We start from the raw sequence: 17,654 nt of genomic DNA on the forward strand, positions 1-17,654 counted from the left end.
TTTGGTTATTCTGAATACCAATCAGAATACTTTTAACGGGAGGATAAAAATTGGGGCTATTTTTTTCAGAAGAAAATTAGAAAGTTTGGATTTGACTACAATGTTTTAACTGTAATTACATGTTTATAAAATAAGCCACAAGCAAACCTTGGAGTTTGAATTGAATTGAACTAAATCAGATCCCAGAACTGCTTCACTGCTGCTCCTATATATCATCATTTCTGGAACGCTGCTTGTCCAACTAATAGCTTTATAATTATTTATTTAGGAGACCCCTAAGCCTCTCTTCCAACATTATCAAGGTCACTGCAGACATTTGGGTCTCTTTCAGGTTATAAATTATATATACCAAAAACTCAGCTGCTGGTTTACTATTATAACATTTAATTCATAAAATACATTGAATATAATATACAGACTATAAGAACCCGATATACCAAATATTGCAACTTGTTTAGTTTATGTTTTAGTTATGTATTTATGCTTTATCATCTGCTCTGTTGTTGCACTTATGGAAAGATATTTTAAATTACCTTTATCTTTTCCTTCCTTTTTAAAACATATTTAAGTAAATAACTTCACCAGTTTATCCACAAAAAAATAATTAAAATATTTAATTTATTTCATCCACACATTCAAAGAATACAATTATTATGGCCTTGGAACAGGAGGGGAAGTGTTTAAGATTACAAGATTGGGAAACTCCTTGCAAGCATCAAAAATGGCAACACATGCTAAGAGCTTCCTATCGCTGCGAATATTTTAAATGTCTTCCTGAGGGGGAAATTCACTGAAATCTCATCTCTCTTCATTCCATGACAAACTGTATGTATAGTTTAATTACCTGGTAGTCATAGCCGGTACTGAAAATGATGTTGTTGGCAGTTGGATGCCACTCGATGAGGCCAACTCGTCGTGAATGACCCTGCAGCTCTTTCCAAGGCACTGTGATGTTCTTCAGAACACCATGTTCAGGAATATCCCAAATCTTTACCTTAACAACAAACATGTGCACACATGATAAGCTGTAAAAATGTGAACACGTGATCCGTTTGAGTAAACTGTGAACATGCACCAGTCTGAACACTTACTGTGGCGTCCTCTGAACAAGACGCTATGCAGAAGTCATCAAAGGGATTCCATTTGATGTCAAGTACATTGCCTCTATGACCAGAAACCTTTGGGTGGTGAGGGTCAACTTTGCCAGTCTGAGAAGGCACAGAGATTCAGTGTCATTTATGCACATACACATAAATACACAACCATGGAGTCAAGGTTTTTGGGATGTTTAGCATGTACCTGTTATTTACACTACTGTTAAAAAGTTTGGGGTCCGTAAGATTTGTTTTAAAGAAATGAACCCTTTAAATCAGCAAGGCGACATTAAATTGATCCAAAAATGCTAATGTTAATTGTAAAGACAATGTTAATGTTGTATTTAATTTAAGCTGTTCATAAGATGTTCTTTTGATATTTTGAATACTCAATCAGTTTTGGTTTAGTTTCACTGGCCCTCATTTATCAAAAGTGCCAAAAAACACCTTGCGTACACCCAGAACCACGGTGACTTTGAGATTTATCAATATGGACGTTGGCGTACGGCACGCTCAAATCCTACACCAGCTCAGGAGGTGGTGTACGCACGTTAGTGAGGAAATGCGGAGAAAAATTCCTAACACCACTTAACGCACTGAAAAGATATGATTATGACCCACTGTAAAAAAACAACAAAAAAACAACAACATAGTAATTATAAACTTCGGTGTTTATTTTTGTGCAACGTGGACTTCAATGTTTAATTTGTTTGACTTTAAAAAAAGCATTTGATTTGTAAGCATATGTATTCCTTCAGTTGTGAGCCTGTGGACTTTACCCTGCCGTTTCAGGATTATCCCGGCAGGTGCGCACGGACACGGTTCGGTAATGAAAGGCTTTCAATGACCAAAAAAATAATTCAGACTGACAAAATAATAAAAAATAGCTACATTCTTCTTCTTTTAAATAATGATAATAATAATAATAATACAAATAATAATAACGACATCCTTCTTCTAAATAACAATAAGCGTCATTAATACAAATCATATAGGCCTAATAATAAGAATATTACAAATTGTCATGCAATTGTTAATGTGAATGAATGGTACTTCACATCATATCATCATCACTATTATGTGACGTGATTCGAAATTGAATGCTCATTTCAAAAGACGTGCTGTAAAATAATGCATTGTGATAGGTCATTTCGGCTCCACGTCGGAGAAGTTTCTCTTCTTTGCCGTCTTCCGTGTGTACATGGCGTAAAATGAGGGCGTGGGGGGAGCGGAGACTTGAATATTTAGGGGCGTGTTATTCTAATGACGATCGTTTTCGGCCGCGGGATTTATCAAGGGCAGGCATTGCGTACACCTGGATTTCAAAGGTACGCACAGCTTCATAAATCAGGCGGTGAGAGGAGCGTAAGCATAATATTACGCCAAAATATACGCCCGTTTCTACGCAACAATGATAAATGAGGGCCATTGTGTTCTGTTCCTGTTTTGCCTGTCCGAGTTCCTAGTTTTTGACTTGACTTGACTTGACAGACTTTATTGTCATTCATAATACAACAAGTGTATACAGAATGAAATTTCGTTTGCATAGGCCACAGTCAAGTGCTAGTTAGGTTGCTAATTAGTCCCTCACACCTGTTTCTGTTCAGTTTGATTACCCTTAGGGACCGTTCGGTATTTATGGAAAGGTCCACCGGAGGAAAATAGGGGAGGGTCATCCAACTTTTTTTAGTCTATAGGGGAGGGTCACCCAACTTTTGTATTCATCAAAACAGGTAAATTTCATTGTGGCTTGTTTGGTGCATATTTTTTCCATGTAGCTCCATGTAGCTCTCTCGGTCTCGGGCCCCGGGCCATCGCTGTCAGATGGGTCTGATCCAATAAAAATCCGAGTGGCGCTGTTTGACAGTTCGCACGTGCTTCAGTACACGCTCAGAAAAAGTGCATTAGAACAGAACGGCAAAGAAATGTTTACCCGGCAAAGCTTTAAAGCACAAGCAAATAATGAACTTTTGTTATTGTGAATAAGTGCATTGTCCTGTGTGTGTAACTCTACCGCTGCATTAACATGTGATGTGAATGTACGTCAAGTGTATTGGGACTGAGGCGCCCAACTGCAGCTGATATAATGTGCGCTGTAGCACGATACGACCATATTATAGTTTCCATTCTTATTGCGTTCCCAGAACAGTGTTAGTGAGTAAATCTGAGCTGTAGGCTTGAATTCGTGAGGTGTGTGCGCTGTGCGGTTGAATGAGCCGATTTGTCGATCTATCTGAATTTTGATCAATCAGGAGCTGATGAAATCCACAGAAGAAAGACGAAAATGGCCGTGAATTTGGACTATTGAAAGGGAAGCGTATTACTTTATTATGATTTTAGTATCATAATGATTAATAAATGCATGCACAATTATCAGTGAAATTGATAAATGTTGCAGGTATGTTTTACTAAGCACAAAATGCCTTTAAACTTCAGCACCGAAAACATGATTAAAAAAAAAAAATTCAAATCAAACTCGTGATACGAACCGAATTGTAGGTTTGGTCTATCGTTAGCCCTAGTAAAATGAGAAAGCAGGAGTTTAGTCGTTTATCATCATGGCTATCTGAACATCTTTGCCAAGGGCAAACCAGTACAGAAGTAATCAATAAATTATCGGGGAGGGTCATGGCTTTTTTTTACAATCATTTTGGAGGGTCATAGGAAAAGATTTTGCTGGCGAGGGGAGGGTCAAGTCTTTTTTGACTACAGATCTCAAATCTCCTCCAGTGGCCCCTTAAATTAATAACGAACAGTCCCTTATGTATTTATGTCCTGTGTCGCCTTAATTTCCTTGACTGGTATCATATAAGAAGTTAAACGTGGTTGTGTTGATTATTCTCCTGAGTTTTAGTTTGTGGATTTAATAAACTGTTTTTGTTTTCACTTTATTACAGCCACTACATGACACTAAGCAGTGCTTTCATTTGCATTTCAAACAATTATAATAATGAGAAATGTTTCTTGAACTACTCAAAGAATTAGAATGATTTCTGAACGATCATCTGACGCTGAAGACTGGAGTAATAATGCTGAAAATTCAACTTTACCAACTTTACCTAAATTCAACTTTGTAATAATATTTCACAATATTAGCTACTACTTTTACTGTATTTTTCTGCCATGGTGAGCAGGAGAGACTTCTTTTCAAAAACATAAAAATTCATACCGACCCCAAATATATATAGTGTATCTTGAATACAACAAATGTATTTGGTCTTGTTTAGCTTGTTTTAAGGATACAGCTCACTAAATTTTCGTTAAAACAACTGAAGTGAGCACTATTTTGCCTGAAAATAAGATACCGATACTAGAATAGGATTTGTTTCCAGCGAGCTACATAACAGTTGTTTCCAAGAATCACAACACAGAAATGTTTTCCAAAAGATACAAGTCTCAACAAAGAGAAAATCCTTAAGTAGTCAAAAAACAAGTACGTAATGCAAATGACTCAGCTGTAACAAGTGACGAAACTTGACTTTATCATTATTCATATCTAAACTGACAACTGTGTTGATTCTGGGGAAAGTTGAAAATGTTGAAATGTTCAAACCTGCATTAACTTGAAATGTGTGATCAGACCATTTTATATGTTGTTTCCTAAGAAAGCACATTGTATAGTAACATTAAATGAATACTAGTTTTTAGTCAACCTATGGTGTTGGGGGGTGGGGGAGGAGAGACAGACAATACAAAAGATGCCTCCAGGCTTTCATGTAACCTGTGCCATTCCTGAGACATGAGATAATACCCGACTTAAAATGAGACAGTCAACAGACCAATAAAATGACATAAGTCTAAAGTGTGTCAGAACAGGTAAGCTTGCATAGGTGAATGTGTGTGTGTGTGTGTGTGTGTGTGTATATACATATAAAGAGAGACAGAATGTAAAATATCAGAAGCAAATAAAGATGTAGGTAGAAAAGGTCTTTGGTTGCCTTGAAGAAAGAGTGAAGACACCAACTTCTGTAACTTGCCGGGTTGTCCTTAAAATAATGTTACACTAGTTTAAAGAGTATTAAGTGTCCTAGTCACAGATATGAGCGTGTTTCACTCACGTGATGGATGGACAGCACCAGGAATGATCCTCCCCCCGCACATTCAGTGATGACTGCGATAAAGTGAGGGTTGGCGGCGCAGAGGTGATTGTCGTGAACACTCCGGGTGATGGGGACGCCATCATAGCAATTCTCTTTTGTGGCCGGCTTCCCAAACACGTGTCGATACTTGGAACTACGGTACTGAGGACGCCATGACATCTAGAGTGAAACAGAAGAATTAGTGAAATTAGTGAAAACATTTCTGCCAATGCCACAAGGTTTGGAAAAAACATAAACAGGGAGAGAGAAAAAAATCTGTTTTAGGTCACCCAAAAATGAAAATTAAGTCATTAATTACTCACCCCATGTTGTACCAACCCCGTAAGACCTTCGTTCGTCTTCGGAACACAAATGAAGATATTTTTGATTAAATTTGAGAGCTGGATCACTGCTACATAGGCTGCCTAAGGGAATGAAACTTTACAGCCCAGAAAGTCATTGAAGAAAATGTTTAAATATTCCATGCGACTACAGTGGCTCAAGTATAAGTTTATCAAGCGACGAGAATACTTTTTGTGCGAAAAAACAAACAAAAAATAACTAATTTATTCGACTATTCCTTTTCTTCCTTGTAGGCCTGAGACGAGAGTTCAAGAGATTGCCACGACGCATGCGCGAGACTCTCATCTCTCATGCCTATAAACTTATACTTTAGCCACTGTTGTCACATGGAATATTTAAACATTTTCTTCATTGACTTTCTGGGCTGTCAAGTTTCAATCCCTTAGGCAGCCTATGTAGCAGTGATCCACCAAATTTAATCAAAAATTTAACTATCAAATTTAATCAAAAATATCTTCATTTGTATTCCGAAGATGAACGAAGGTCTTATGGGGTTGGTACAGCATGGGGGTGAGTAACTAATGACTTAATTTTCATTTTTGGGTGAACTAACCCTTTAAGGAAAATTACAACCATAAATGCATGACACGGAATGTGTAAGAACAGCTCATTAAAGAGTCACTAACAGAACACAAACATAAAAGTTAGCAGGGCTAAAACAATTGAACAAAACAACTGAAATAATACAAATTTCTATGAGTTATTTCAGTCACTGTACAGAATACAGTGATTGAACAGAAATGCACTTTCTTTAGAAAACAATGTATTTGAGAAAACTGATAGAGGCTAAAGGGCAGAAAAAACAAAAACTAAAAGTATAAGCCAAGATGTCCAAAGCATTGAAAAACAAAAATAATGTATGTCAGTTTTCAGTGGACATGTGCTTTGATGCTGTTTAATGTGCTTGGGAGCATTTCTTATTAGTTCATAATATATATTTTTACTGCGATATTCTAATCTGTAAATCAGGAAAAGGCTGGTTAGCATCACCCAGACATTGCTGTGCTGATAGATGCTGTAACTACACCATTATGATAGCAAAAAGTTAATTTGTTTATTTATTAGAAATAAAAATCTATAAAACGGTATAGTGTAAGTATAATTTAAATACAAAAATATATATATGATATATAGCTACCCAGAAATAGTTCCATGTGGGCCTAGTTATCATCCACCTCTGCAGGAAACAATGCAGAAAACCGCACTAGACAAGTTCTTCTGACAGAAACAATTTCACAAACAAAATGCTTATCAGAGACATCAGCAACAACCCAGATGGCTATGTAGATTAATAACGTTTTGCTGAAGAATGATAAAGTTATCCCATATTGGATATAAAGCCAAGCTCTAACTACACTCTAAAAGAAAATCTGCTGTTTCAAGAACTGGATTTATATATCTGATTTGTGTGATGGCTGACTAGAACTGCAAATACAAGTAACTATGTACCGGTCATTTCACAAATAACAACTGTACGCCAAAACAAGCGCACATATATTCACACAAACCTGAGATTAACATATGAAGCTTCCATTTAAATGCAATACATCCTGGAGAAAATGTTTATCTGGCCAATACAGGCCAAGGGGGAAAAATAGTTGCATCATAAGTATGTTCTCATTGATTTATTAGAGACAGCCTCGAAAATGAATCCACTGAATTGTACTCTCAATATAAACACAACCATACAAAAATGCGTTGAAATCAAGTTGAGAACATAAAGTATTGCAACACTGTTAAATATATGAGCAAATCCTTCTGTGGCAGGATTTGTATATGTTTGAGTTGTTCAGCTTTCAAAGGCTGGTGTAATGATTAACGAAATGATGGATTAGCGACGTGGGTGTGGTGGTAACAGATATAAAAAGCATGGCAATACATTTTTAAAGCAAAATTATTAAAATAACTAAAACATTAAGGCTAGATGTCATCCAGGAACGGGGCATTTAATTAGGTGAAGTCTTTCTTTTACTCTCGTGTGAAGCTAATTGCCACGTTCAGTGAGAAAAGAAGACTTTGGATGTCTTTTTAGTCAATTATATCGGTAACACTTAACAATAAGGTTCAAATGTTAACATTAGTTAATATATTAACTAATATGAACTAACCATGAGCAATACATTTGTTACTGTCTTTGTTAATCTAATCTAAAAAATTCAGCTGTTCATTGTTTGTTCATGTTAGTTTACAGTGCATTAACTAATGTTAACAGTAACACAACTCTTGATTTTAATCATATATTAATAAATGTTGAAATTAATATTAACTAAGATTCATAAATGCCGTAGAAGCAAAGTACATTCTTAATTCATGTAAATATTAAATAATGTTAACTAATGTGTTCCCATTATAGTGTTACAACGAAAAATGAGTTAAAATACAAATAAATAACGGTAGTGAGATATCATAAATCCATGCATTATAATATCCCTCATCTCTCCAAACCCCTCTGGATTGAAATGTAATAATATAGGTCAGTGAAGGCAAAATCATATTTTAAGTGTTTCAAAGTTCCTTTCATTTCCAACTACTCACCCTGTCTGTGCTGTGCACACGAAGACCTGAGATAAAGGAGAGATGAAGGTGCAGAAATAAAGGTGGAGATTATCCAGATGGTAAATTATCCCTGTTTGCCACTTCCACCGGAGGACTTATAATTGCATTTCAAATCTCTTGGTAAAGCATCGCAGAAAAAGAGAAGACGTCAAAGAAGGAAGAAAATCAGCATAAGCACAGTCAAACTCCTGCCCTGCAGTCTGAGTAAACACGGACAGAATGCCAGCAGCACGTCCAGTGTTTGTGAGAGGAGCAGGTAAGAGATCATGAGCGCACACTCCCTAAATGGGTGGCGCCTCACAGCAGAAAGCACAGGAGATGGGGAGGTGTGAAGGAAAGACGGGACAAATTCCACACACTGATTTCCTGTACATTAATCACAAGGGCGATGAAGCAAAATGAATCATGTCTCAGTACTTTTATAATTAATTAAAAATATTGACAATATATTTTTTTTTTTTGGAAATAGACTCATTTTACAACTCCCCCTGAGTTAAACAGTCCATTCAGCCGATTTTCTGATTTTTAGAAGAATATCAGTAACCAGACAGTTTCTGGTCTCATTGACTTCCATAGTATATTTTTTTCCTACTATGGAAGTCAATGAGACCAGAAACTGTCTGGTTACTGATATTCTTCTAAATATCAGAAAAATCGGCTGAGTGGGTTCGAAAATGGTCAAACTCAACTGTTTAACTCTGGGGGAGTTGTAAAATGAGCCTATTTCCAAAAAAAAAAAAAAAAGTGGAGTATCCCTTTAACATTAAACAATGGACATCTGAGTGATGATGCATACAAAAGTACACATTAAGAGTCATGAGGGGAAAAAAGGGAAACAGAAAGTGATTCGGGAAAATGAATCAAACATTTTGTTGATAGTTTAAATCAGAAAAGCTTCTTTTCCTTAAAACTCTCTCATGTTTGTCAGTAGAGAGGCAGCTAGAAGGGTTAAAATCACTGCGATATTCTCAATTTTGCTCAATTTGGTGAGATTAAAATGATTTGAAATTATTTATTTCCATGGATCTGTAGCGTGATCACTTTTTTTTTCTACATTTCCCTTTCTATTTTTGCTCAAAGACCTATAAATAGATTCGCTATTCTTTGGTATGCGCATGCTTTTGTTTATTTATTTATTTATTTCCAGCAGAATATAGGCTATTATGAGTAGGCCTATTTGACACATCACCCATTCTTTGTGGTATTTAAGTCTAAATCTGTCTTCTGTGTGACACATTTCAACTGAACAGAAACAAAAGCAAAAGCTGTTTCGCAGTTTGATTGTACACCAAGGATCGCTAATTTCATTATCACGTGTTAATTGATTACAGCAGAGGCAGTAATAGGTTTATGCTTTGTAAATAACAAGCAAGGTAAGACAAATACACAGAGAATGAGGACTGGAGTTGTAAAAGTGGTAGAGTTACTGGATGCAACTCAATATGAGTGTAAACACACGCGCGGGGACAGAGTCCAGTCCACAGGTCAGGTTTAGTCTGAAAGAGCAGACGGAAGTTTGAGCAGTATCACTTCTATCAAATGAGTTCAAGTTTCACCTGAAAGGTGAGTTAGCACAGTGATGGAGGTGGAAGTGAACACCTAAGGCAAGGATCCTGTGCCACGGGATGATAGAAATCGTTGAAAAACCTGCTAACTGCGTCGTTTTGCTGACTGTCTTGCTGCAGGCTAATGTCGATCACACACACACAAAAAAGAAGTGTTCACAAATACCATTAGCGATGAGTTCAGGCTCTGTTATACAAGCAATTATAGAGGAGCTTGACATGCATCTTCAAGAGCTGACTAATGTCCAAAGATTACAGACATTATGCTGATGACCAGCTACAGCACAGGAAAAGCTTGAAAAGGTATTTGATCTTGAATGGGGAGATCTGCATTTTGACAATACAACACCTGGTTTCAGTATCTGGGCCATTAAGACCTCACTAAATCCTAACTGTGTGGATGAGGCACTGACTTTAGTATTATCTGGGAGTATTGAGGTCACTGACTGTTGTTATGTTAATACTCCTTAAAATGTTGATAAAGACTGTGTTTTGAAATGATAAATGCATGCTATGGGCTTTTCAAGAGAGTCCTGTCTTTACTTTTCACTCTTGCAAAGGAGATATTTGAGTGAGGTTTGATCTGGAATAAGGACATGAAAGTGTGTCCTGAATAAATCAACAGCTTTATTGCACCAACACAAGATCAGTATTTATTAGTTATTAACAGTATATTTGATAAGTGAAACCTTAAAGTCCCCGTGAATCGGAAGTTGCAAACGACTTTTCTCCAGTGTTGTGACGTATTTCCGAGAGAAACGGAATACTAAATGAGGCAAAATAGTGGGCGTGGCTTTTTTTCCCCAACTAGCACCTGATTGGATCTAGAAAAATGGGTGTTTCATTCTGAAATGGAGGATGACGCAAGTTTACACACGCTGTCAATCAATCAATCGCTCGGCGTTCGCAAACACACAGCAGCTGTCAGTTGGAGGGGCGCGGTTATGGATGTTAAGGAGACACCCAAACCGTAAAGCCTACGTCATCGGGCAAGGTCCTCCAATGCAGAGGGGAGGGGCATTTTCAAACATTGGTTAAAGATTACGAAGCCAAAAATGTTTTTTTGTGTGGATTGACTTGCATGTATGAATTGTTCACCACAAAACGATCAATTTAGGCAAACAAAGTAAGTATGGTCAATTTTGATTTCATAGGGACTTTAAAAACGTTCTTTTTCTCGGCAGTGTAAATAATAATACATTTAGAGGTTATGTTATTAAATACAATCAATGTAGATAAAATATATGTTTAATGTAAGATTTACGAATTATTACATATGGTATATTCTTTTTTTGGGTGCCACTATGTACTGGGTACAACTATGTACTTACATTGCAATTAATAATTTGATACAATGGAATTATTGTGTATTGTTATATATTTTAAAAATGCCTGCATGTAATTACAGCTGTGATTCAATTTATAATTACATGGTTGACCCTTCCCTTACACCCACCCTTATACCCATACCGCCACACCTGTCCCTAACCTTACCTGTATCACACCTCAATAGCAGCTAAAGTGTTTCACAATGCAACTTGAACACAATAAGTACATTGTACTTGCAATCATGAATATGAACGTATTAAGAATAAGATGCTACATAAACCTCATTGGAAAAATAAAACATTTATGAAACATGAAATTGCAGTTGCTGAAGCGACGATGTCCTTTTTTGTGGGTCTCTGTTTTGCAAGTGAAACGCTGTTCCAGATGAGCTCCCATGCAAGATTATGTGATGCAAATGTCAAATCTATTCTAATAACAATCCTGCACTATGGTATTGTTGTTTTGAGGTCAGGGTATTGTGCAAGGAACCATGCAAAATTAAGTCTTCATTATTTGATAATCTGCATGTTATCATAATTTGTTTGAAAAGGAATCAAAGTTTTTGGCATTTTACAACTAGTGATCCTTTCAGCTGGAAACTGCAGTGATTTGTATGTTTAGGTACGGTTTTTTAAGTTTTGGAAAAATGTGGGTATAGACTATGAGCATTTTTTTCAATGGGCCTATGCTTATAGACCAAGTTAAGATAAAGAAAACAACAGAATGGAGACAAACAAAACAAAATTTCCAGGTAAGAACAAATTTGTATATGATTTGAATATGTCCACCCCTTACACTCTGTCTCCATGTGGTTTGCTTAGCAAATACTTAATCTGTGTTTAGCCCCAGTATGAGGTGATCTACCTATGGATTTGTGAAATCATTGTTTGATTTGGTGAAATCATTAAGGTGAGCAGCCTTAATGATTTGTCAATCAATGGGTTAAGGAAAAATGTAAATGCATAGGCAATGTACTAAAGGACATGGCTAATTTTTACCAGCTCTATTTTCAAAAAAGTGTGTTCAATTTGAAATTCAAAGCTTGCATTTGAATTTCCCTCTAAAAGGAGAACTTTGGTCTAATAATACATCGGTACCTGGTCAACCGTCCTCTGAGATTTGTTTTCATGATAATCGAATGTAAAGAGTTTTATCTCTAAAAACTGCTGAGCGTATAATGCTAGTAATGGGGGCATTTACTAAGTAAAAAGAAATCGCTAGTTTATACGACTAACAAGGCTCAAAATAGCCCCACACTAACACAGTAACATAATGAGGGTCCATACATTTTATAAACTTTTTAAAGACACTTCACTTCGTGTATACAGACAGGAGCCATCTTGGAAAAACGTCGTGCTGATTGAGCTGAACTGTATGAAGTTCAGCGAATTTCTGAACTGTATAAATGGCGTTCGGGGATCGACTTATCAAGACTATTTTCTAAGATGGCTCCTGTCTGTATAGTATACACGAGGTGAACTGTCTTTATAAAGTATCTTCTTATTAAACGGTCTGAACATTTACAAAGTTCTCAATGCTTCGTTTTGCATGTATAGACCCTCATTATGTTACTTGTGTTAGTGTGGGGCTATTTTGAGCTTTGTTAGTGGTATAAACTAGCGATTTATTTGTACTTAGTAAATGCCCCCATTACTAGCATTATATGCTAAACAGTTTTTAGAGATAAAACTCTTTACATTCGATTATCATGAAAACAAATCTCATAGAACGGTTGACTAGGTACTGATGTTTTATTAGACCAAAGGTTCGTTTTTCACCCGAGTTCTCCTTTAACAAAAACAAACAAGACAAAACAAAACAAAAAAAAAACCTAGCTGAGGCTCACCAAGCTGGTTTTGATAGAGAAATCTATGGATAAAAACATCTCCAGCCCCCAGAGAAACAATACAAGGTGATTTATTCGGCTGTATTACACAACACGAAATGCAAGTCTTGAGGCTGACACTTGCAATATGGATGGATGGAGAGTGAACGTGGCTTTACTCAGTTAGCGGACTGATTCAAACTATAGCATATGTCCCTTTCAAATAACTCTACAGTTTGCCTGTACCTGGAAAATTTTGTGTTGCAACTGCTGATTCTTAAATCCAAGTCAAAAATAACTACAATAAAGTGAACAAAAATGTGCTTCCTCCCCCAAACTAATGATTAAAGAAGGATATGGCTGTACTGCTTAAGTCTGAACTCTCTTAAATTATTTTGTCATGTATTGGTGTGTATTATAGTATTATGGTACCAAATATTAAACAATAGACAGAGGACACTACATAATGGATCCACATCAGATTTGTTAATATAAATCATGATCCATTCATGACCTGTTCACCTGCCTAAATGAGGGAAATTATAGTCTAATATTACAAACAATACAGCCATCTGCTCATCAGACACTATGACATTTAGAAGAGCTCATGAAACCTGAAACTGAATCAATATGTTGATCGACTAATACAAAGAAGGGAAGTGCTGCACAAACAAACTGTATAATGACTTAAGCATTACAGACGGATGTGAAGTCAGGAAGATTCATGCCATTCAATAACCCACTTAAGAAGAGAGAATGTTCGGAAACTCTCCTTTATGGTTTTCAAAGTGGATACAGTAACTGCAGTGTGATATTAATGAAAGAAACAGGGCAGAGTTTTGCTGCACATATTATCCAGCATGCATTTTCATTTTATCAGCATCATTTACTTTAATTGTATAAAATGTTAGCCTAACGGCTTTTAATCTAGTCCTAAGAGTTGTTTCATATTGAGAAACGTTGCTTATAGGTTAAAGGGTTAGTTCACCCAAAAATGAAAATTCTGTCAGTATTTACTCACCCTCATGTTGTTCCAACCCCGTAAGACCTTCGTTCATCTTCGGAACACAAATTAAGATATTTAAGATATTAAGATCGCTCCTGCATACAGTCCATAGGCTTCTTGAGGGACTGGCTCTTGCTGTCCTCGAAAAGTCATTAAAGACATCGTTAAAATAGTCCAAGTGACTACAGGGGCTCAATCTTAAGTTTATCAAACGACGAGAACACTTTTGTGCGCAAAAAAACAACAAAAATAACGACTTTATTTCAACTATTCGTTTATTTCTCCCTCTGCGCGAGTCAGGTTACTAGTTTAATAGCGTAAGCTTCTGTTATTGTACGTCACACGCATCACACACACATGACCAGCGTCGGCCAATAGTGAGCCTACGTGTGACGTAGCTCTACGCAATCACACTACGTTAACTGACTTACAGGCTCATGGAGAAGGAAGTGAATAGTTGAAATAAAGTCGTTATTTTTGTTGTTTTTTTGCGCACAAAAGTGTTCTCGTCGTTTGATAAACTTAAGATTGAGCCCCTGTAGTCACTTGGACTATTTTAACGATGTCTTTAATGACTTTTCGGGGACAGCAAGAGCCAGTCCCTCAAGAAGCCTATGGACTGTATGCAAGAGCGATCTTAATATCTTAAATATCTTAATTTGTGTTCCGAAGATGAACGAAGGTCTTACGGGGTTGGAACAACATGAGGGTAAGTAAATTTTCATTTTTGGGTGAACTAACCCTTTAAGGGTTTGTAAGCTCAGCATGCATTGCAGGATGAATTAAGTATTGGATTATTGTTTTGCTGTATGCTGACTTGATTTAGATTGCTGTTTTTTTTTTCTTTATGGTGTTTGTTAACTGTCATTGAGGTTTGTGTGTTAATGGTTGAGGACCATGAGTCTACATTTTCTGCACAGAGGCCAAGATCACTTCATTCAACTGTGTAAACGATGAAATAAAGAAAATAAAGATTACTTATTTAGCTTATTAACACATTGTCCAACAAGAATTGTGTACTTTTTTTGACATCAACTTATTGGATGAATGAGATGTTTTGCATTTGTCAACTGATCGATTCAAATAGTATAACTGTATTTCAATTGTTCAGTGTTCAATTACTGATGCACCTATTTTGCCTCGTTTCTTTTCTCAACAACTCGACAACTGTGTGATGAACAGCCATTCTAAAAAAACTAAATCAATAGATGGGTGTGCGTTTCCATCAGAAAGCTTCTAATTTTACCAAAAGATAGATAGTCCCTGAGGATTTCCTGCCAGGTCAAGACAGTGCTAATGTGGTATTTCAGCAGAGTTCACCGTTTTCAAAACTCAATTTTAACAACGTACACTTTGAAACCCATTTTCAAAAGTGTGCTTTTTCAGGCCCTTATGTAAATGAAACGTTTTCCTTTTTAGTTGAATATGTGTAAACGCCCCCCCTTAGATGTCTTTTAAAGAAAATCACAGAAATTCATAGTTTTTATTCATAACCTTGTTCTCTCCAAATATTAATTATCGGTGTAACATTTGGTGTGTTAAAAGTAAAATGAACTGTCTTAAAGTCGGCATGAAATCCAGGTTTATCGATCTTATTGTGAATGATGGTTCACATTTTTTGACCCTGAAAAATCAAAATATATCATGACTAGATCGAAAAAAACAACAACATTATGATTTCTCTCTAGTGATGTATGCAGGACTTCAGCAATCATTTAGTCCGCTCATTTAGTCCAAAACCCTGCTTTATTTTTTGTTTATTTGCTGATAATCCATTACACTCAGATGTATACATCATACGGAAGAAAGGTTTCGCTGTTTCAGCTAGAACAATATGATTGTATACAATTGTGTATGGGGTGCTGCAGGGATTACATATTTTTGTGAATTTTTTAAAGCTTTTACTTGTCTAGAAAAATACATTTGCTAAGCTAAATGTATCTGGTTAAAAGTTGGGACATTAAACAGGTGAACTCATCTACTCACTAGTCCAATTTCACAGCCTCACATATAATGGTGCTCTAACTTCAACTTTTACACCATAAAGAGTGGTGTAGTTTGTTTATAGACATTTAGATTTGACTTTTGCCAATTGTATAGACTTCAAATTTTAATAGCGTTCAGTTATTAAGATTATCATGATGAAAAATAACTACAAAAATCCTACTGTTACTACTGTTCTTTCCCCCAAGGGATCCAGGGTGATTCTAACTTCAATTTGGCCTACAAAAATACATCATCACTGCAGCACCCATTACATGTGAGAGAGAGTCAAGTCTTCTTACTGGCACTGTTCTATATAAATAGTTTGTTTCAGTGTTTATTGTCAACCAGCATAATATCAGCCAACAATTCTGAAAATCTAGCTTTTCAGTCTATGCTGTGAATTATCACTGAATGAGAATAAATCCTGGACAGAAGAGCCAGAGTGAATCTGTGTCCAGGTAGACCCAGAATGCAGAAGCACACAAGACTCAGAGGCATGTCTGAACACGACCACACCTCCCTTTGAGATGTCTCACCCTCAGGACTTTGACACCTGGCAACCCTCATGAACTGTCTTTCTTTACCTGGCCTCATCTGAGTCTCACACAGTACTCCAACCACGACATTTCCTCCATTTACATGAAACATGTGAAAGACAAGTCTTTAAAAATTAAAACAAGACACTAGTTGTCTGACAGAAGTGTTTTATAAGATTTGTTTTTATATTAGCATTTTGAAGAGGATATTGGGCCTACAGAATACATTTGCAGGTTGCTTCTTTGAAGAAAAGAGCAATTTGGATGTCAAAATTGTGGTTGTGGTTCTAACATAAATTGCACACTTTACCCAAAATTGAAAATTCTGTCATTGTTTATCAATAAAAATGTTACAATGGAAGCCAATGGTCATCAAAACTGGTTAGCGACATTCTTCAAAATATCTTATTTTGAGTTCTGCAGAAGAACGAGAGTCATTTAGGTTTGGGACTGTAAAAAAATGTTTGGAACTACAAGAGGGTGAGTAAATGTTGACTATTTTCATTTTTGGTGAACATTTTTTTCATGTGCATTGATTGAAAGCAATTCCAAAACAAATACATTAAAAGTAAAGTCTGAGTTCAGCTAAGAGTTGTGGAAGTGTCTAAACACATAATAAACACAATAAAATAAAGGTAAACTACAGTAAGGTTGCATTTGTTGCAATTCGATCATTAACATCCACTAACAATCAAAACTAATTCGAAAGCATTTATTAATAGGCTATTTAATGTTGATTTCAAAATTTGCTAAGAGGCATGATATTATTAAAATCAAAATTAGATTTTTTTTAAATACTATTTAATGGACCCGAGCTCGCATGAACCAACGACGAAGTTGTATTTTATTAACGTAAGCAAAGATGAATAAATACTGTGAAATAATTGCTGTATATTTAGCTAGGAATTGTGTTAAAGTGCTTAAGTGTTCTAAAATGAATACGGATGAGATAATGGGTACAAGAAAACAATGTATAAAAAAAAAAACATAAAAAAGCGTTATACAGTTATACAGTAGAATAATCAATTAACTGGAAAATAATTATGTTGTAATAATATTAACCAAAATCATGGTATTAAGTCACTATATACCGTCAAACAAAATAAAATGACACTGCCTTGAACATTTACACAAAATAGAGAAAACTACTATAAGTGCAAATATGAGTTTTCTTACCTTTGTGATGGGCATGCAGTATGAAGAGAATTGTATTACCCACGGTCACTGGATCCTCGTCTTTTTAAACTCTCTCTCGCAGAAATGTGTCAGAGAGAGAGAGAGAGTGTGTGTGTGTGTGTGTGTGTGTGTGTGTGTG

The 17,654-nt window shown here is 36.1% G+C and overlaps 1 protein-coding gene across 2 annotated transcripts in view; it reads right to left on the reverse strand.

Moving 5' to 3' along the window:
- coro2aa (coronin 2Aa) overlaps positions 1 to 17,654 on the reverse strand; it is a 34,689-nt gene extending 17,035 nt beyond the window's left edge. Inside the window, exons 1-4 of one of the 2 annotated variants that reach the window (XM_039694450.2) lie at positions 17,516 to 17,654; positions 5,153 to 5,353; positions 1,092 to 1,208; positions 845 to 994 (exon numbers count right to left, since the gene is read on the reverse strand). In XM_039694450.2, coding sequence (XP_039550384.2) covers positions 845 to 994; positions 1,092 to 1,208; positions 5,153 to 5,353; positions 17,516 to 17,530 — 483 coding nt within the window. In that variant the 5' untranslated portion in view covers positions 17,531 to 17,654. Of the gene's footprint in view, positions 1 to 844; positions 995 to 1,091; positions 1,209 to 5,152; positions 5,354 to 8,071; positions 8,347 to 17,515 lie in introns of those variants that run through there. The other variant, XM_039694454.2, reaches the window with a different exon arrangement.

Source organism: Pimephales promelas, chromosome 6 (genome assembly GCF_988280905.1).
Source record: "Pimephales promelas chromosome 6, fPimPro1.hap1.1, whole genome shotgun sequence".
NCBI classification, from domain to species: Eukaryota; Metazoa; Chordata; class Actinopteri; order Cypriniformes; family Leuciscidae; genus Pimephales; species Pimephales promelas.